The sequence below is a fragment of the Lampetra fluviatilis genome, chromosome 1, assembly GCF_964198595.1.
Source record: "Lampetra fluviatilis chromosome 1, kcLamFluv1.1, whole genome shotgun sequence".
NCBI classification, from domain to species: Eukaryota; Metazoa; Chordata; class Hyperoartia; order Petromyzontiformes; family Petromyzontidae; genus Lampetra; species Lampetra fluviatilis.
The window spans coordinates 9,533,667-9,556,538 of record NC_136275.1 but is presented as its reverse complement, the minus strand read 5'-3'; the positions used below and the strand labels follow the sequence as shown (position 1 = coordinate 9,556,538).

Genomic DNA, 22,872 nt, shown 5'->3' with positions numbered 1-22,872 from the left:
GAGCGCTGGTTCGCGCGGAGGCACCGCGAGCATTGTGCGTTGCGGGCGCCCGGTGAGGAAGCGAGAGGGAGCGTCAGCCAGCCAGGGTTACGTTGGGGCATGATACGCTGGCTGACCTGCCGACACGTGACCGGATGATATTGGAGGGGGGCCACCGGTGGATGGGGGCTGCTGGGTGGTCACGTGGTATAGAGGAGCTCTCGTGAGCCTTCGGGAAAGAGCGAGAGAGATCTAGAAGGTGGGCGGGGCGAGGGGCAGAGCCAGCCCCAGCCCAGGCCGATATAACGGGGCCCCGTGAGGGACTCGGGGTTCTTCGGGTTGTTGGTGAGTGAAGATCCACGTCGGGTTGAAGAAGCCTCTAGCCACGTGGTCCGGGACCCAGCTCGTGGTCCGGACCGGGATAGCGGGACCGTGTCTAGTTCTGCCGTAGCGTGGTTAGATTGGCGTTCAACACCCGAGTGTAGGTTACATTATGTTGTGTTGAGTTGATGTAATAAATAGTGTTGCTCCCAAGACAACGTCTGCGACTCAGTTGGACTCTCTACATTATTATCCATTGTAAAGGAAGTTATTTCATAATTTAAAATCGTAACCCACCCCACATTACTTGCAGAAACTAATACATTTATATATTCCATAAAGGTCCTTAAGATCTTATGATCTGCAACTGCTCAGCACTCCCAGGTCTAGGTTGTGCTCTTTTGGTAATTGGCCTTTTGTTAGCGTGGCACTCAAGCTATGGAGCGCCTTTGCCACTTTAAATAAGGCAATCAGAGACGGTAGATATGTTTAAGTCTGCTTTGAAAAATCAATCTCTTTAAAATGGCCTTCCCGCTCTTGTTTGGTCTGTTACCCTGCTTCTATTTTTGTTTCCTGCTTTCCATGCATTGCACACTGGGATCCTAGGATGAAATGCTCATTATACATTAAAATTATGAATGTTACATTATTTTACATACCATACAATAAATATTCTGCTAATAATTAAATAATCAATTATTCTTTGGTTCTTTCGGTTAAGTCACGTCTAAAAATAAAATAATAAATTAAAATAATAGCGACGTTTCGATTGCAACACAAGCAATCATCATCAGGCATAAAAGAAATAGCAATAAAAATCGAACTAGAAAACTATAGACAGACATAAGCAGACAGACATCACAAGGACACACAGAGAGAGGACACATATCGGCACAGAGAGAGGGGTCGTTTCTGTGACGGTCCCTTAAATATAGAGAGGGGGGGCGGGGACGGAGAGAGGGAGGGGGCAGAGAAAATTAGCATATCAATGAGTGTACGGCAACGTGTTGCTGCTGCGCAAGTAAGATGACGACGTGGCACGGCACACAAGCTTGAAATTAGGAGAAAGGCACACTAAAATTAAATAACCTCGCAAAATATCGAAATGTGATGTAATACAACACAGAGAGTCGGTCAACACACAATTAACGCATAGCCTGGTTGATTACGTATTTCAAAGATTGCTAAGTTAGAATTTAAGTGTGAACATTCCAAAAGAGAGGACACAGGCAGAGAGAACAAATAGCCAGAGAGAGAAAAAAGATAAGCTTAAACGGCAACGTGTTGCTGCTGCGCAAGTAAGATGACGACGTGGCACGGCACACAAGCTTGAAAATTAGGAGAAAGGCACACTAAAATTAAATAACCTCGCAAAATATCGAAATGTGATGTAATACAACACAGAGAGTCGGTCAACACACAATTAACGCATAGCCTGGTTGATTACGTATTTCAAAGAATGCTAAGTTAGAATTTAAGTGTGAACATTCCAAAAGAAAGGACACAGGCAGAGAGAACAAATAGCCAGAGAGAGAAAAAAGATAAGCTTAAACGGCAACGTGTTGCTGCTGCGCAAGTAAGATGACGACGTGGCACGGCACACAAGCTTGAAAATTAGGAGAAAGGCACACTAAAATTAAATAACCTCGCAAAATATCGAAATGTGATGTAATACAACACAGAGAGTCGGTCAACACACAATTAACGCATAGCCTGGTTGATTACGTATTTCAAAGAATGCTAAGTTAGAATTTAAGTGTGATCATTCCAAAAGAGAGGACACAGGCAGAGAGAACAAATAGCCAGAGAGAGAAAAAAGATAAGCTTAAAACTTCCCCGTAGAAGTGGTTCAATCTTAATTTGGAGCTTTCGTGACTGCAGGAATTATTCTTTGGTTCTTTCGGTTAAGTCACGTCTAAAAATAAAATAATAAATTAAAATAATAGCGACGTTTCCAAATTTAGTTTGAACCACTTCTACGGGGAAGTTTTAAGCTTATCTTTTTTCTCTCTCTGGCTATTTGTTCTCTCTGCCTGTGTCCTCTCTTTTGGAATGTTCACACTTAAATTCTAACTTAGCATTCTTTGAAATACGTAATCAACCAGGCTATGCGTTAATTGTGTGTTGACCGACTCTCTGTGTTGTATTACATCACATTTCGATATTTTGCGAGGTTATTTAATTTTAGTGTGCCTTTCTCCTAATTTTCAAGCTTGTGTGCCGTGCCACGTCGTCATCTTACTTGCGCAGCAGCAACACGTTGCCGTTTAAGCTTATCTTTTTTCTCTCTCTGGCTATTTGTTCTCTCTGCCTGTGTCCTCTCTTTTGGAATGTTCACACTTAAATTCTAACTTAGCAATCTTTGAAATACGTAATCAACCAGGCTATGCGTTAATTGTGTGTTGACCGACTCTCTGTGTTGTATTACATCACATTTCGATATTTTGCGAGGTTATTTAATTTTAGTGTGCCTTTCTCCTAATTTCAAGCTTGTGTGCCGTGCCACGTCGTCATCTTACTTGCGCAGCAGCAACACGTTGCCGTACACTCATTGATATGCTAATTTTCTCTGCCCCCTCCCTCTCTCCGTCCCCACCCCCCCTCTCTATATTTAAGGGACCGTCACAGAAACGACCCCTCTCTCTGTGCCGATATGTGTCCTCTCTCTGTGTGTCCTTGTGATGTCTGTCTGCTTATGTCTGTCTATAGTTTTCTAGTTCGATTTTTATTGCTATTTCTTTTATGCCTGATGATGATTGCTTGTGTTGCAATCGAAACGTCGCTATTATTTTAATTTATTATTTTATTTTTAGACGTGACTTAACCGAAAGAACCAACGAATTATTCCTGCAGTCACGAAAGCTCCAAATTAAGATTAAATAATCAATGTTAGCGCGTGAGTTTGTGGAATTTCATGGAAATCTAGTAGTAATTAGTCTTATCCCTTAAACAAAGAAAACCCACATATTGCCTACCTGACACACACAGATAGTATATTATACATTCAGACCTCCAGGATCAAGCAGATACTTCCTATTTAGTCTTGTTGAAATGAAAAGCGAGACTGTTTACCTTGAGGTTTGTGGCTTGACACCTCTGGCCTTCCATATTACTTTGGCATTTTCAAGACGTATATGGTAGGGGGGTGGGTGGTGTAAAACGGATGTTGATGGTTTACAACAACAAAAAACTGCCTCTCTTTATATTTATCTTTGGTTGTGTTTTTTTCTTACTGCATAGGTTTCAGCAGTGGTGCTCTGTATCTCTCTGATGTATTTTCGAGTTGTACTAAACTAAGCTATTTTTTTTATTTTACCAGGTAAGGCCCACTGAGCTATATAGCTCTTTTTCACAAGTGGCCTGGTCACAAATGACAGCTCAACGAAGTGGCTTATCACGTGGACATTTATAGCAGCCAAATATTATTTACGCATGTTCTAAATGTGGAAGGGAAAACCGGAGAAAAATCCATGCGATCACAAGGAGAACATGCAAACTCCAAATATACAGGCGTCAGGATCGAATTCACGACCTCCTGCATACCAGGCGAGAGAGTTAACATTTCACTGTCGCGGCGCCCCTGGAGTGATGAGCCAAGTCATGCCCAAAACTAGAATTTGTTATCATGTTATTCGAACATGATATCCAATTATTCTCTCCATGTGCTGAGAACTTCTTCGAGGACGTGCTGGGAGCCTCTTCGGAAGCTTATGGAGTGGAATGTCCTACATTGTTCTAAACAACCCGTGTCACACGCGTAAAATAACATCGAAGAGCTGCTCTGTTGTTCATGGTCTATGATTGCGCGTGGGAATTTTTTGGATGTGCACACTGAGAAATGTTTTATGAGGTTCATGAAATTAGTGATATCATAAATGACAAAAAAGAAAGGTTTTACGGCAAAATGTGTTCACTGAAAAATTGCACAACAATAATAATATTTAATAGAACAAAGTAGGCCAGATGACGGTGGGATGGGGACAGCATGTAAATGAATATTTAAATAATTCACGCTAATAGGGCATAATCAACTTTTATGAAGGATGGTGGAGTAATGACGTTTTTTTGGTCGCTTGCTTCACTCGGGACCGCAGACGATCTAAGGGAGTTCAAGTTCAAGTTCATTTATTAGGTATAGCCCTGTGAGCCATTCGGCTCTTGAATCGGGTGCAACCGCAACAAACAAAAAACAAAAACATGAACAAGAATACATCTTATAGTGACTATGTGCAAACAGAAAATCCAAGAAAAGACAGCAAAATATTGCAGAAAAAGCACCATACACCAACACTGTGTGCAAAAATCCCAGTGGGATGCAAGTCAAACAACAACAACCACAAGACAACTTAGATTAAGGCCATCAGTCTAACTCTGTACTGCAACAAACAAACATGGCCAACCCAAAAAACTTTTCGAAAATCACCAAAATCAAAGCCATAAAAGCAATGAAACAGTGGTCATAGGAACTGTGACGAATTTTCACAAACTCTGCAGCCATAGCTGGCTGCATGAGTCACTCCACAACAGTAGGAGCATCAGTCCGGGGCATTGGGGGATCGGATTGTATAGGCACTTGCACTGTGTAACCATGGCAACTAAACATGGACTCAATTTACTTGTTACTGCTGTGGGAGCTAGAAATAGTTTTAAGCACACAGCTCCTTGAAACGCCGCAGCCCTGCTTCGTGTTTGTGGACACCCAACTTCAAGTGCAAATATCTTTCAAAGCATATTCCCTTTGAGGAAACTTTAGTTAATTGCATTTGACTACAAAGTGGTTTCAGTGTGTATATTGGACAGTTATGTGGGCTTAAGTGAAACCCACACTAATTTGCGTCACAAGCAGCAGCAGCAGCAGCTATACAACTATTAATACAGATATACATTTATAAACGTGGCATATATGCACGGACGTGATTATGCGTTCCTCTTGTGCAGTGGTGCTTTTAATAAAAAATCACCTCTCACTTCTTGTTATTCATGTTTCCATACAGACCTTTCTCTGGGCATACAAACTAATCCCAAATCAAATAATTCCATTAAATGTATATTTTTTTCGGATATGAAATAAATGTGTTTTTAACTCACGATGGCTAGGTTTCGGTGTGTAGTGCTTTTTTTCATGCATTTTGTAGAACATCACATTTGTGTAAAAATTAGTTTCTTCCACAAATACGTGCATTAGGCTGACGTGCGAATATATTTTGGATTGGAGGTACATATTATCATTACAAAAGTCCCGTGTCTTATTTTTGTTGGATACGCAGTCCAGAATGGATGCTCATGGAGCTTAATTTTGTACGGAATATTTTCCGGCCCCCCCAACTGCCTAAACCGTGTACCTAAATCATCGCCTTCCCACCCCTCCATCCCTCCATTCCCCTTAACAACAAAAAACATTTCAGATCGGAAAATGTTTTCATATCAACACTAATATATATTTTCAGGAATCCCAACATTCATACCATAGATTGCATCACTAAAAAAACTCCAAAGTATTTAGTGATGCTGCATTTGCAGCGGTGCTCAAAGCAGAATGAAAACAACTCAACACATTCAATAACACCGCCTCAAAAGGTACCAAAATATATAATAGGCGACGTTTCGGGCAATGGCCCTACTTTATAGCCCACGTATGTGCTATGAAGAAGGACCATTGCCAAAAATGTCGCCTAATGTTATTTATTTTATGGCAGTATTATTATTCTGTTTGCACTTCGTCACATATTCCCTTTAAGATGTTTTCTTGTTCATGTTTTTGTTTTTTGTTTGTTGCGGTTGCACCCGTTTCAAGAGCCGAGTGGCTCACTGGGCTATACCTAATAAATTAACTTGAACTTGATGTGTTGAGTTAAAAAAAAAATCATAAATAGATCAGAATCAGTGCACAGTACAGACCAAGCCAAGATTCAACAACACAAGGCGACAATAGATACAGGAGAGCGCTTCCGACAAACACGCATGACCTCTGTGCGAATCGCACGCGTTCCACGCGGCTCAAACGTCACAAAGGAAACGCAGAGACGGGCGTGAAGGGAGCCATGCGGCACCGGGGAAGGGCTTCGCGTCTCTTCTTTACGGAATCCCAAGAAAGTTTCACAGAAGCACCCAAGACGAAGAAGCCCCTTCTCCTCTGCAGCGCGTGCCTTCGCAGAGCCACCTAGCGGGGGACCTCATCGCCGAAGGGGGGCTCGGCTCCGGGTCGGGGGATAACCCGGCTGTAAAGCGGAAAGTGGAGGCTCCGGGGACACACAGAGGGAGAGAGAGAGAGGAGAGAGAGAGAGCCTCTTCAATCCCCTATCTCGTGCCTCCTTCTCGTCACCTCCTTGTCCTTTCCTCGTCGTTCGGCGAAGGGACGAGGAAGCCGGCTGGCCGGGGCAGCGGGATGAGAGACGGAACGGAGCAGCAGCAGCAGCAGGGGACCGCGGTCAGCAAGGAGCGGGGTGCGGTGGCAGAGAGGAACGGGGTCGACCCCGGGCTGATCCGGGCCAGTCCTTTGGGGGGTCCCTCCGCTGGGGGGGTGGAGCCGGTGGACCCCGGCAGGCAGAGGGAGGGCGAGTGCCGGCGGAGAGCGGGGGACAAGGACGAGCGAAGGGTGAAGCGGCCACACTAGCATTAGTACACATGCGCACACGCCTGCACGGTATACACGCACAACAAACATGCAGTACGTGTACATCCCTTTGCACTCCACTGTTGGATTAAAGCTCTCTCACGCCGTGCCACGACGGTTGCTTGACCATACTTCACCATTGCTGTGCGGCGCTGGTTGGTGAACGGGGGTTTGGTTGGGTGGGCATACCCAGGAACAATTCGGAATATCACGCGGCATGTCACTGTCGCAAGCCGTGGTTGGGGATTGAGCGCATGGTTTGTATGGCAGTGCGCTCACCATTGCGTCACCGCTCCCCCATGTATGCAGTAAGAACACAACATCTGCACACACACACACATTACATGTATATGTACTCTGCATACACTTCGTGATATGTGTGTACACGATTTAATACATATCCTCGCGTATATCGCACGCTTTGGCATCTGCACACAGCTTGCAGTACGCACACAGGCTACACATACCGAATGTACATACATAGCGCACGCACCATCCCTATTACAGTTAGTTATACACATGCATGTGCACATAGATACATGCAGACGCGGTATATACACACAATAGTACATGTGCGCACATGGATACAGTCATCAAATACACACATACATTGTATACTATGCATCCGCACACGTGTGCGTGCGTACGTAAACGTATCACATTTGCTTATCCACATACATTTCACGTGGAGTATTCTTAACATCGCTGCCCATCATTATTCCGCGGTAAATAAAATGATTCCCACTTTGTGGGTAAGCCAATACTGTTTTATTTTCTTCCTGTGAATGGACTCGCCCAGCCATATGAATGTGGAGTTTACACTGCTGGCTGGCTCAGTGCTGTAAACGAGAGGATAATCGCAATTGCATCAAATGCTCGTTTGCGCAGGAATTCACCGACGTGATTGCATTGTATGGCATACAACACTGCATGCCATTTTTAAAACAACACCAATATGTGTATACGAAGCACTCGGCCTCATGCATTATGCAAACAGGACATGGACCCTTCCTGAAGAACTGCGTTCTGTTATGATGGGGTTTCTCGTAATTCACAAATGTGATTACTGCATGAAATACATACACGCAGTGCTAATGCACATGTCGGTGTATGGGAGGCTGGGAGCACATTCATAGATTGCACACACATGTTATACAGCACAGGTTATGAACACACACGGGACGAGTGCACGCGTATTGTGTGTGTGTATATAGCACCCGCACGACCTTCTAGTTAAAGGATTAAAAGGGATAGACTCGCACTGTATTCAGTATGTACCCACACCAATCCTGTGCGAGTCTCCCATAAGTAAGTTCTTAAAACAACACGCATCCGAAGCACTATAATCTGAGTTCATCAGCTGACCAGGGTAACCTTGACCTAATCATAATGATAATACATTTCGATTTAAAGCTTTCGTGACTGCATGGATTCATATTCTTGGTTCTTTCGGTAAAGTCACGCAGCCCTGTTCTTCACTTGAGGACGGCTGCTTGCGTTGTGGCCGAAACGTCGTGAGAGTTTTATTTTATTATGTTTTATTTTTATTATTTTATTATTTCCCTTCTACGTGACTTTACCGAAAGAACCAAGAACATAATGATCAGTAATAATCATCATATCAGGGGGTTGGAGAATTTAGCACTTACCTGAGTTATGATTTAATTTTGTGAACTACACACTGATCCCGTCATAGTAACGTGGCGTGCATTAACACTGGCTGCGACCATTCACTGCCGATGAGCACCAATCTGCTTAAGTGATGGGGGACACTTTGGCATGACTTATTCACGTGTGTATATGTATGCAGTGTGACATAGAATGGCAGCTCTCCTGGGGCAAGCATTTATTACCTAAGAGACCCATATGCTGGAAGAGGGGCCCCAGGGGCTGTGTGCCAGATAGATTGAAGAGCCATAAAGCAGGTAACTATTTCTTTTTTTGATGATTGGCTACCCCGCACAGGGCAAAGGAGGTGTCAAATATATTTTTTATTTGGGTGTGTACCTTGGTTTCGCTCTGCCCACAAGAATGCTGGTGCAGGATATTATAGAGTATGTTCAGACGTTTCGAACAAATGTTGGATGATTTATGGTTAAAAGTATGAAAACATTAAGTAGGCATTTTACTGAAGATAAATGTTTACAATCCACACAGTTTCTAATAAATAATTTCCAGCCCATATACCATCAAGCCATCGGTGTCTTGTTCAAAGAACATCTTATAACTGTGCTGTAGAGGGCTCTCTTACATTTATAAACACATCTCGGTCTAAATTGCTTGCTACTGGAAACAGAGTAAGAATAGAAAGCTCCAAAATTTTGCTGGAACTTCTAAAAAATTGGCAATCATAAATAATGTTTATATCAGCTCACAATAAAGCTGAGACACATGAGTAGTTTACCGTAGTGTTCCCACAGTGAAGATATAGGTAAGGAGAATGATAGAATTGTTATCGTTAATTAATGACTCATCAAGTTTTTTTTTAAATCCACCCCGCCTCTGTCCGTACACCACTATAAATGGTCTATCAGCAGGTCACGTGTGGTGAAGTAAAGCGTGGGTCCTCCCACCTTTTCCAAGACGTCTGGCCAGTGTGAAAGAGTATAGACCATTACCCTCCAGAGGGACTGTCTAGAGCTCCTACTAGTGGACGCCCTTTTATCAGCCTGTGGTGTGAGCAAGCAAACTCAGGTCAGTACTTAATGGTTTAAGTGGAACAATTTAGTGTAAAATCAGGTTAATTAATATGAAAAGTGGATCAAAGTATGTGAATCAGTTGACAGAAAGGATTGCATTATTGGTTTGATATAAGCAGGCAACGTCAGAGTTAACCAGTGATCATGGGACCTCCTTTGCAAGTACCAAACATATGAGAATAGGGTTTTCTCCATTTATCCGGCAATAAAACAGGTGTTAAGTTGTTAAAACACATCAACAATACTCTTAGGTTTTTTTGGTAAAGCCACGTAGGTAAAAATAATAATAATAGAAATAATAATAGAAATAAAATAATAAATCACGACGTTTCGGAGGCAACACAAGTCTCCGTCATCAGGTGGGACCGTCACAGCTAAATTTACTGTATCAAGTGAGGAAAAATCCAAGAGACAAGCTCTTAAATACAAGTTAAGAGGGAGGGGGGGGGGGCTTATATAAATGTGGTAGGTCTTATGTTTGTTTTAGAAAAGATCTCCAAAATTCTAAACAAACATAAGATCCAAGTCCGATTCAGTACAGTACATAAAATCCGTGATCTAATCCCATCTGTAAAAGATGGCATTCCTGACTTGCAATACCCTGGAGTCTATAAATTGAGTTGCATCTGTGGTGATTGTTACATTGGGGAAACGAAACGTCATGTCTCCGATCGTGTCCGCGAGCACAAGTCAGATCTGAAACACGGCAAAATTGAGTCTTCCGCCGTTGCCGATCATTGCTACAACGCTGTGGGCTCTCATGATATTGTCTTTTCCGAGACCAAGGTGCTCTGTAAACCTTCTGGCTACCATCAAAGGTTTGTACACGAAGCCATCCAGATATACAAACACAGACATAATTTCAACCGTGATGATGGGTACAAACTGAGTAATCGTTGGAAAGATGTTATTAACCATGTAAAAAAGATTTAAATACGCATATTTGTACCATCTTATTTGACAGGTACTATTCTACTTTACCGAGTGTTGACATCCCCAGCGTTTAACAGTACTGCTTCCTTTTATGCTTATTATCAGCTAACACCGACTGCAACCCTGAGTCGATGTGCACCATTGTTCTCTTTTAGCCCCCCCCCCGTGCCATTCCCTAGCTACCACATTCAGATAAGCCCCTCCCCCCCTCCCCCTTAACTTGTATTTAAGATCTTGTCTCTTGGATTCTTCCTCACTTGATGGAGTAAATTTAGCTGTGACGGTCCCACCTGATGACGGAGACTTGTGTTGCCTCCGAAACGTCGTGATTTATTATTTTATTTCTATTATTATCTCTATACTTTGTATTATTATTTATTTATATGTTTTACCTACGTGACTTTACCGAAAAAACCTAAGAGTATGAATCCTTGCAGTCACGAAAGCTTCAAATCTAACATCAACAATACTTGTGGCCAAAATGCAAACAAATAACATACTCTGACAATATATGCATTGTCTTTGAAACTGATTGGTCCACACCTGAGACAGCTTGCTTTTGAGCCTCGTCTCAAACGGTGTTAGACCAGAGGACGTGAGCATTTATATGTAGATGCTCACCCCGACCCAGTCATCTTAGAATGTGCAAATAATTTTTACACAAAAGAACTCTGCCTGACAACACAATTCTGTGTAATTTATGTTATTTACAACCAGAGTTTACACACAAAATAAACTATTTATCTCTAATAGCAAATTTTTTTTTTTAAACCCTGAATCGTTTGACAAATGAAGTTTCACTTCTATTCAGGGTTCGTGAAAAGTTACACTTAAATCCCAACCAAATAGTACATTTTAACAAAGTTCTTAAAAACAACATCAATAATGTGTAAGTTACATTGAAAAAATATTAAACTGCTTTCATATTCTAAATTAAGTGTTAAATACAGAATACATCTGTTTCATTAGGCTTTTAAAGACATTCATTACCATAAACAACTTACGTGCACATATTAAACTCTTGAATTATACTTTTACGCATTTGAAAGTAACCAAATGAAGAAAATGTAAATCACAAATGTGGCTTATCCTTGGCTTTTCACGGTAGCCTATGTTACTTGATGTTATCAGACGCATGGAATGCATTCAGGGATGATTAGCTGAGCGCTAGCGCAGCGATTCTCGCCGTGCGTGCAGACGGTGCGTGTGGCAGGAATTAGACCTGGGAGAAACATTAAGCACAGCCGCTCATCGCAGCAAACACACGCAACACAGCAGGGCTAGAGAGGCAAACGGAAAGGGAGCAACGTTACTGCATCATTGCGGTGAGCTAACAAGACACAACACGGCGGTAAAAAATGTGACAAATTTGTAACAGCAGTGGAAATGCGAGAAAAAAAGTACTGCCAGCTAACAGTTTATCTAATTAAAAAATCATTCATAATCAACGTTTTTGGGTTAGATCGCGTTATTTATAAATGTGTCGTAACCCTCCACCACCCTACACGGCCAATCAGCAAAAAAGTGTCACGCTGACAAAAGACAAATAGTTAATTACTTTAGCCCACCGGTATGTTGAAGCGTGAAGACCGGGAGCAAGAGCAGAGCCTCACCATTCTGGCGAATTGCCCGATGATGCTGGATGCAATTACCAGCGAAACGTCGTACTCATTTTTTTTTTGTAAATGTTGTGGTTTCACTCTTCAACACACCGGTGGGCTAAAGTAGTGAACTATTTGTCTTTTGTCAGCGTGACACTTTTTTGCTGATTGGCCGTGTCGGGTGGTGGAGGGTTACGACTCTGGTTGAGTTCCACCTAAGTGTCTGCGGTAGCAGGTGTTACCAAAAAGATTTCTAAAATCTTAAACAAACACATGATCCAGGTCCGATTCAATACATAACACAACATCATTGATTTGATCCCATCTGTGAAGGATGTCATTCCTGACATGCATTACCATGGTGTCTACAAACTAATATGTGTCTGCGGCAGCAGTTACATTGGGGAAACGAAACGACATGTCTCGGATCGTGTTCGCGAACACGAGGCAGATTTGAAACACGGCAGAACCAATACCTCTGCCGTGGCTGATCATTGTTATAACGCAGCAATCATTGGAAGGACGTTTTTAACCAAGCAAAGTTGCAACTTGCTGTGGTGCTTCCATTCTTCCCTGCCGTTTGGCTGTTATCTTCGACTCTCTGAGTTGCATTGCCCTGTTAGGTGCCTCTGCATTAACGGGCTGGGGTCTCACTAACATGGCCACCTCTGCTCCCTTAGCCTCGATGTATCGATCTTTCTGGCTGTGTGATGGGCTGTGTGTCTCACTGGCACGACCACCGTTGCGGTGGTTTCTTGCGTGGACGTGCTTGCCTCTCACAGCGCAGTTGGCAGCGCCGCAGCTTGTGTTAAACATAGACATGACATTAACTTACTAAACCCCATAATCTCTCTGCCTAATCTCTCCCATCAACATAGTGCTAATCTCCCATTAACACTGCTGTTGTGCGCATATGCGGGGACGATACTCTTATGCGTCGACGGAAGCTCATTTCATGCTAATCTCTAACCCTAATCTCTCTCTCTCTCGAATCTCTGCCATTAACACAACTGACGTGCTTGCGTGCGGGGATGGAATTCCTTTCCAGCTCATACCCCGCCTGCTTGCCCTTCGCCACATATATAACGTCTTGTTGTAACTACTCTCTCGCTGTATTTATTTCTGGTTCAGCAGTTCCACTGCTGGATTGTTTTTCCGCCTGAGGACGACCGCTTGTGTTGCGATCGAAACGTGATATATTGATTTTATTTTTCTACCTACGTGACTTTACCGAAAGAACCAAAGAGTATATATTTTAAAGGTTTCTTCAAGCACTTCGGTGCTGGATGATTATGGAAATGTAAGTTGCTGTTCAAAGTTAAAAATATTGAATAAGTAATGCTCGATTCACTCCATCTGATTCGCTGCACTTCAGGCCATAGAATCAATGAATGCGTCACCCGCTCTGCCCCTGGCCCTGTTTGGCCCCAAACCAGATTCAGATATTTCTTGAGGTCAGCGTGGCAAAGTTTGGTTTCGGCTCAGGATGGCAAATAGTTGAAAACCAGCCATACCATACCCCTTTTCCAGTGGTATTTTGGTTTAAGAGAGCGTTCATCGAGAGTTTGGTTGGACCAATGAGAAGATTTTTTTTAAACAATCACAAGGTTTCAGAAACCAATCCATGTTCAGTGCATTATTCATTATTAATGCTAAACAGGACATAGACAACTTTTAAGTGTCAGTTCTTCATAGTTATTCATAGACATTTGACAATTTTACGTAATTTAATCTTAGCCTACACTGTTTGATAGTGCTTTATTTAATTTACTTAATTTTAAAACCAGTTATATGCACAGCATCGCAACGTTGAGCAATACATCTGAATAGAAACAGGCCTTGATTTCAGCCGGAGCTGTTTGAGCTGAGCTCTGGAAGACATTTCTCCTTCTCCCGACCGCTGGAAGGGGAGCCGGGTCCAGCGAGGTTGGTGGTTTTGGGGGCCCTTTAAAATATTCCAGAAGAAATTAAACCCCCGGTGCATATATGGTAGCGCCTGGAGATTTTGGCACTCAGGTGTAAGGCACTATATAAGTAATAAATGATGGTGATAATGGTCATTGGAAGGGCGTTGCAGTGAAGCTGTCATGGAGGCTGATTGTTCCAAACGTTCTGCTTGAGCTCCTCGGGTTGTAGTGTTTTAGTTGTAAATCGTGTCCTGAATGTTGGACAAGAGCCCAGGAAAATGTTTCCCCCCATACCTAGTTTTGGCTCTCTGCAGGCTTATGTATATGCAGGATTATAAAGGTGTAAACTTGAGACACAATGTATATAAATATATATATGTATAAAATGTTCGCATGCACTCTAAACACATGCCGCCTGTATATTTACACCAATATATTTTTAAGCGTCCAAAGTGTTTGACGTTTTGCCACTCGAAGCACGGATGCAGTCGCACATTTCACTCTGGCGGAAGCAGTATTTCAGCATAACATATTACTCTCTTCTGTGGATTGTTTCTTTTGTAGTGTTCCATTTCAAATGTTTAAAAAAAGAAACTGATGTTGCACCTACACATTCCAGTGACTTTAGAATGACATATTTTAATTATATGTACTGCTTTTTAATTTATCACAAAGGTAACAAATAGAATGCTGTACAACTTTAAAATGTAACAAAGTATATGCATATGTAAACTTGAAGCCAAGTGCCAAGAACAATGATGGAATGGCAGCCATTGAATGTCCAAGAGGATGTCCACCGAGGATGTAAAGCATTGATATCAGCTCGCGAGCAGGTGCCAGGTCGGTTATTGCATAGATTGTGAGCGACGGCTAGGGGAAGCCTTCCTTCAGCAGCGGATGCTGATGATGATGTACAGTGTATTTACGTACATTCTGTAAGAATCCATGTTTTTTTTTACGCAGACGTTTATTGTCAATGTGACAATGGTACACGTCACGATGTGTTCGGCATTCGCTTCTGTCCACTGATTGCTGACTTCCAAAATCCTTTGGTGTGGAAACTAAAATTGTATCTCGTCCAAGCGCAGACGTGACCAGAATCACGCAAATTTGATTTGGTTGTACCCTAATTTGTCACGATTGGCCGATTGTATTGGCTGATTAATGTTAGTGTCGAGAGAAATAACAAGCGTGTCGATCTGTACAAAGGACACTACAATACCCTTCACCGGCACTGCTTCTGTTGCTCTCTATAGAGCCCCATTGAACTGGAGGTCTGTGACTAATTCCATTAGGCACACATGCAGCAACGCACTCGTATTACAAAATGTGCAGAGGAGAGTGCATTGCACGTGCTGCCCTCTTATCGCCGTATGTGTGCACGCTTCATAAAATACGAAACATTCATTCAGCGTATTTGCCTATGCATTACCCATGGCTAACATCAGTGGCAAGCGTGGTCCTGAGCTCCTCCACCTTCCCCAACCCGTACTGACCAGCGTGCTGAAGTATTGCCAAACAGCCCATTGTGACTAACATGAGGTAGGGAGGCCTTCATCCACTTGACAAAGGGCGATACATTATTAATATTAATAATTGGTAGAGCAGTGGTGACTAGCATTGCACAACGAACACAGAGACCTGAGTTTGACTTCTGGCAATGGCTAACATCAGTGTTGAGTGATATCTAAAGCGGTCCTGAGCTCCAGTTCCCCGTCTGCAGTCTGCACAGACCATCGTGATGAAGTACGGTTAAGCAACCCCCATGACGGACAGAGCATGAGGAGGCCTTCATCCAGCAGTCACTTAACAAAAGACTGTAAGTCATTATCATTCATAATCAATTTGGTTATAGCTGTCGGTGTTTATTATCAAAAATGACATCCTCAGTGGTGGGTGCAATGAGCTGCTGCCCACAACAGGGCACTGGGTCATCACGTGCGAGATCATTTTTCTCGGAATCCAGGACTTTCAAAGATTGGCGGACAACTCACATGCGGCTAGTTTTGTGGTCTGAACCTGGTCACAGTTGACAGCACAAACAATATCCTCTTTCCTCTAGTTTGTATTTGTAGGTTACCCAGCTGCAGGAAACTATTTTTGCTCCGAGATTGCAAAATCAGTATCGGTGGAATAGAAAGGAGGAATCATTGTGTGCCTGATTCTGTGTGGGAGTTGTGGCCGATGAAATGGTCATGAGACATGAAATTTCAGTCGACATGTTTCTGTTCAAAACTGTGCCCTCCCGCATATGTTGTTGTAGAAAACCTACAGGCTGTGATGAACACATGCTTGTGGATGTTGAATAAAATGTGAAAATGTTGCTTTACAGTAAAGTCACGTAGATGAAAAATAAAAATAAAAATAATAAAATGAAAATAACTAAATTAAATCACTACGTTTCGGAGGCAACACAAGCTTCCGTCATCAGGTGGAAAAGCCACAGCAAAATTACTGTTGACAGAAGCTTGTGTTGCCTCCGAAACGTCGTGATTGAATTTAGTTATTTTCATTTTTTTTCATCTACGTGACTTTACCGAAAGAACCAAAGAGTATGGATCCTTGCAGTCACGAAAACTTCAAATCTAGCATGTTGCTTTACAGTTATGTTCAACATTTGGCCCTTATAAAAAAACATATTTATGAAAATTAGTTACTGGAAGAAGTTATATTGACGCTTGAGTCGAGGCCTCTTCTCAATCAAGAGGTGAAGTATTCCATTGACTACAATTACGAAAAAGCCCCACCTCGCTTTCTGATGGCACATCGGCCAAAGAGAGAAAATACAAAATGAAGTTCAAAGAAATTCATAATAGTTTGAATGAAATACGTAGCACATTACTTCAAAGTGAATTTAGAAAATACAAAATGCGGCAATAAATATGTTGGACAACACGCCCCGATGCGCTCATGAGGTTGATTATGCCACAACTCAAGTGCTCTCCATAAATAAATCAACAAAAATGCCAGATGTGCACATGTAATATTAAGCACCGCAATGACTCCTGTTCTTCCCTGGGCCCATGCTGGTGAGGCATGCGTGACGGGGGTTCACGTCTGCCCTGTACTATTTTTGTTTTAATCTAACACAGGAGTCAGCATTGGGAAATGTGGATATAAGCCGAATTAGTGAACTTCATGGTCCGTCCGATCCAAAGTTTTAAGCTGTGATGCCTTATCTGGCCCGGGTAGTGATGTGATGAAGGCTACTCCAATCACAATCACTGCCCAGTATCAATATAGAGTACAGTCAGTTAAATGAGTATCCCCACCATGGGAGTGTGGAAGTTCGACGAGTGTTTGAGGGCCACGAGGAACCTCAGTGTGCTCATTTGAGCACACAGACACGTTGACTTAGTTGCCTCTGAAGATGAATTATTTTCACTGTAATTAAGTTTTTGTTGGTTTGGGAGAGTGTTTCTGTTTCTAATCACAGGACAATGTACTTTGTAAGACATCTGGCTCACAGAGTGCTGCACAGTGGCCACCAGAGCCTACTTTTTGTGCAGGGTTTCCTAATGAAGGGCCCCTGTGTGCATTAAAGTATGGTCATGGTTCCCTCCAGGATGCATCAAACGTGAATCAATTATATATTTTTAAAAAATCTATCTTAAGTGCTTGTCTATGTGCTGAATTAGCTGGGTCGTTTTTATTCTCTACGTTGTTTTTGTCAATGTGGCAGATACAGACGATCGTACAATGCTGTGCAATCCAACGCTGTCACATGGTGCTGTCCGCACTGCCAGGGACAATTGCAATAATCGCTTGCGCAGTCACATTTTTTGGCATGTATCGAGACAGTATAAACTACAGCGATTCACTTCCGATGTTGTGATGGGCGTGGTTGGTGGTGCTGATGCACTCCGGCAGGGCAGCACTTTCAAGGTGGGTTGGGTGGATTGTGCAGATTACATATGCGTTATAGGACTTTCAGTCTGCCATGTTATTAGGTGCCAACTCTTTGTAGTACAACAACTGGTTAGCCAGTATACATGTACGGATTTACAGTTTAAGTGTCTTAAGCATTGTATCCATCCAGGCGGCGCCATAGTTAGATTTGTTAACTTTCTGTTATTTGAAGCCTGGTCGACTTAGCATTTCATAACTTCGTAGTTGGTGTTAAGAGTAACACTTTGTAGGAAGTTCACCGGAGTAATCATATAGAGAGGCTGCCATTGTAATATGGAATTTCCGCTATTGGCTCTCGGTGTCAGATGTTGATTTTAGAAGAGAGACACTGGCAACTTTTAATTGCTGTCCCCTTGTAAGTGTGAGATCTCTTTTTTTTTTATGTTTGTTATTGAGGTAAGCGCACAAGCCCGTACAATGCGCCGTTCGTTTCTGTGGAGGAGGAAAGAAAAAACCGCGAGGGGGAGGGGAACGGTGGCGAGATGTTAACTCCCTTGCCTCGTATGCAGCAGGTTATGGGTTCGATCCCAACAGTGATGCCCGTATATTTGGAGTTTACGGTGTCTCTCTCCCCACGGTGTCGTGGATTATTCTCCAGATCCTCCGGTTTCTCCCCCTTCCACATTTAGAAGTATGCGTTTCGAGTATTTGGCTTCTAGAAATGTCCACATGATGTGCCACTTCGTTGAGCTATCATTTGTGGTCAAGGTCGCTTCTGAAAAAAGAGCTACATAGCATAGTAAACCTTACTTGGTAACAAAATAAATATATATAGTTGAATAGTCTATTCTTTGGGTCCTTCAGTAAGGTCACGTAGATAGGTTCAAAGAAAATATCTACGTGACTTTACCGAAAGACCCAAAGAATATGAATCCCTGCAGTCACAAAAGCTTTAAGTCAAGATTTAATAGTCTAATCCTGATTTGAAGCTTTCGTGACTGCAGGAATCCATACTCTTTGGTGTTTTCGGTAAAGTCGCGTAGGTATAAAATAAAATAAAAAATGAAGCAGTCTGCCTCAGCAGCAGACCATGCTTTCCCACCTGATGATGGACGCTTGTGTTGTGCCCGAAACGTCGTGATTTACTTTATTTTATACCTACGTGACTTTACCGAAAAAACCAAAGAGTATTGAATAGTCTAGTTGAACTTTTCGGCACTCGTACAAGTCACGGTGCAGGGAAGGGATAATCGATGCCTACCCTGAGCGGGGGAGTGGGGGTTAGGAGAAAATAACGAGCATTTTAGGGGTAAAACACTACAGAGAACATCCCTAACCTCGGTGAGCACAACTTCATTTTGACTATTTGGTTACCAGCGATCAATTCTGCAGGCCTTCTTATGACTGACTGTGCACAAACCTGGAATGCTGCCCCACTGTTGCGCGAAGCAGTTCTGTAATGCTCCTTTATTTGGCCTGGAAAGACTGAGTATCATGACGCACATGCTCCTATTTTTCTGCGGTTCCATATCAATGATTCATTCATTATCTGGAAATATTTTGTGATTTTTTTTTTTACGCTTATACAGGTCCGCTCAAATACGTGTGTGCGTAAGTAAAGTTATTAAACGTGTGAAAGCGCAAGATAAATTGTGTAAGATGCACATAATAACGTTTATTGATGTAATGCTACTTTAGTTAAACGTTGCGTACCACGGCTAGCCCTCCGTTTTCAAGCGCGGAAGCTTGCGTATTCAACTCTAATACGCAGGGGTTCGATTTCATATGAAATCGATGCACCGTGACCGATTTGTATTTGAAGGAATGTCGGATGGTAATTTTATAGGCACTAAATGCATCTGGAATATAAATGCGGCGTCAATTATTTCTGGAAAAATGACCCCCCTTCTGCGCTCGACGTGGACAAACCTGGAGTTTGCTCACGAAACGGCTCAACTGAAATCAATGTTGCTTCTCGATGCGAATGAATGAATGTTAGTTTGCACATTATCCTTGGCTTGCCCTGCGCGCGGGTAGATGTATGGCCCGAGGCGTGGCGACCACTTTCAAAAGCTCTCCTCCACGTGAAGGCGAATCAATGGTGCAGCTCTCAAGAATCATGGCTTTCTCTTTCTCTCTCTTTGAGCGGCCGCCCCGGCATCGCTCTGTGAAGCCTTCATGATGTCTGGTGGACACTCCCACACCGCGCACTCTTCCGTGCGGTGAAAGGAGAGGCACCGTTTTGGAGCGTGAATTGCGTTCGCTCGTCCTTGGCGGTCTCTTATCCGACTCTCGCTCCATGCTCAGCGGGGGGGGGCAGGCGGGCGGGGCCTCGTCCTCTTTGGCCCATTGCCTGTGGACGTGGATGGGAAGTCAGCAGCTGATTTGGCCGTCCAAGTTAATTACCGACCACGGATAGAGGGACAAGAGGTTACGCCCGTGACTTTGTAAACGCATTTTTATGTTGGTCTCCCCGTGTCTGTAAGCAGTCGTTGGACATCATTTACGGGCTAATATAATTAGGTGTATTTATAGCAAAATGTAATTGTCTTGTAATTTTTCTCCATAGATAAAACAAAACATCATTACATTGACGGAGGTCCCGTTGGTGATGTTATTGCGCCAGGTTTTAATTACTTTCATTGGCAAACGCATCATAATGTTAATGCTACTCTTTTGGCACGTACATCATTTTTTTCCAAATACAAATTGGTCTTATGTCACTATCTTGCCATCTCTCTCCGTGCCACTATTCAGCGTTTTGTAGAAATAAATTCACAGAGGAATGCCAGTGCATTTATCATTTTGAAGGATTCCCTTCCAGATGTTAATATTAATAACATACAGCCCCTTGTAAATCCACTGCTGGATGTTCATGACCAGAGCACACCTAAAAAGTGTTAGTTTTTCCATGCGCTTCAAGTTACGTGGCCTACTTTTATCGTTCATTTGTTTCAGGCGATGAAGTTAGACTTTGCCAGAGGCTTCGCGGAAAGCAACGACAAAAAAAACCCCACTGTCAATCTCGTTAACCTGCTGTCAGGGATTTCCTAGCCTCTACCTTGCTCACGCTGTGCGGTGCCGAGGAAGGAGCGGGTGGGAATCGAAGTTTAATTTGGCACATTGGGGTACAATGCGTGCCCCGAATCTCTTCTCGGGGCGGAGCGCTGCAAGTGTAGCGCCAACTGCGCCGCACGGATGGACTCGTGGCCTTGGCAGTGCTGGCCTTGGTTGCGGTTTCGTGCGTCGCCACTCTCATCCACGGTCAGCGGTCTGCAGTCGGCGACACGGTGCAGGCTTAAACATTGCCTAAAAGGAAATGCACTCACGAGTGATACATTACTGCGGCTGCTTTCTCCAAAGCGCTCTTCTCCCCCCCTTCCCCCTTTTTGACGTTGGTACATATATTCTAGATCTAGAATTATACCGATGTTGTCTTCTTCCAAGCACTGGGAGCTTTCCCAACACGTGAAACGAAATTTTCGGACATTATATTGAACAGCACGCCCCACAACATGAGAACGCGCCGAAGAACTATATGGCACAACCGCTAAAACATACGCAGTACATGTATCTTCTGCTTGTTTGAGGTTTCACTGGACATGGTGGTGATTTAAGTCTTCATGCGCCCCCCCCCTGGCCCAAGTGCCAACATCATGGCTATTGATTTTACCAAAAGCCTTCAACTGCTCCAACCACTTGAGCTCAATCAAAGAGACGAGGCACTCCAGCTTCAAGGGTGCTTCACGCCGTGGGCGAGCGTTGTTCAGTCACACTCGGAGCCGCGTGCTCGCTGGCCAGGGTCAGTGGTCTGGAAGGAACGCACATGTAGGGGCCTCCAATTGATCGGAGCTTTCTCCCTTCGTTAACGTAGGTGCCGGAGGTGACACTTGCCGATGTCGTGTGCCACCAGTGCAGTCTAGCATTCTAGTATACATGCTACCCCAATCTACAGTTTAATTTGTTTTTAAAGGTGTAAAAGCCTCACATCGTTTCTTCACCACATTCGCACTGTGTTCGCTAGCTTTACACATTGTGCTGTGCGATGAAAATGGTGTAATGGCCCACACACCAATGATTAATTCCTCTTCCAAGGAACCGCTGTAAATTCAAGTTACATGGTGAGAGGCTGTCACCATCTGTCATATTCCTTGCCAGGGTACAAGCGGCGCCTGGAATCTGGAACGGTAAAACTGGGAGGGCCAATCCACAAAGGACCTTGTTCCCAACCTGATCTGATGGACGGCAGATTCTTGTGTCATCCTTGCCATCAGGCGTCCCCCGATGTCACTCTTGGTTTCTTGGCTGCAATCATGGTATTTTGAGGTCGAAAATTTCCATGACATTGTAGACCGGAATTATTGAGTGCAAGTCAGTCGTGTGTTTACTAACGAGCAACAATGGCCATACACAGCTGCCCTTGCAGGAGGCATGATGTGGTAATCGGACATTTTGCAGTGGTATGTACGAGATGCACTGTTAGAAAATAATCCGCATCGATATTAAAAACAGGAGGTGGCATTAATGAAGTTATCCAGCATCACAAACTAATGGACAAACAGATTAACCAGCTGACCAGACAAATTCTTTGAGCAAGCTAAAGAGTAGCTAGATGTGCACTGACACGAATCTCTGAGCAGACTAGTATCGTAGAGTATGTCTCAAAACTCTACTCTTATAGCCATTGATTGTAATTGACGTATTATACTCATGCATGATTTGGTTGAAATGTTATTTGTTAAACAATCCAATGATAACTTCATGATATCTTAGGTAAGTAATTTATATTTAGCTTCATCCAAATGTTCACGTAATTTGTCCAAATTCAATTACTTTGACAAACATAATTTGTTTATCTCGTACCATTTATTTTCTTACAAGTTAGCTTCACCCAAGCATACCTTCTTATAATTAAGTGTCCAGCCTTGAGATCTACGACTGGTCCAAGTCGCTTTTGTTTGAAAGAGAAA

At 43.1% G+C, this 22,872-nt stretch overlaps 1 protein-coding gene across 6 annotated transcripts in view; it reads left to right on the top strand.

Annotated features, from left to right (window-relative positions):
* Window positions 1-6,329: 6,329 nt before the first annotated feature.
* LOC144931565 (RNA-binding motif, single-stranded-interacting protein 3-like) overlaps window positions 6,330-22,872 on the top strand; it is a 317,683-nt gene continuing 301,140 nt past the window's right edge. For all 6 annotated transcript variants that reach the window (XM_078855595.1, XM_078855566.1, XM_078855576.1 and 3 more), the window contains exon 1: window positions 6,330-6,895. In XM_078855595.1, coding sequence (XP_078711721.1) covers window positions 6,686-6,895 — 210 coding nt within the window. In that variant the 5' untranslated portion in view covers window positions 6,330-6,685. The remainder of the gene's footprint in view (window positions 6,896-22,872) is intronic.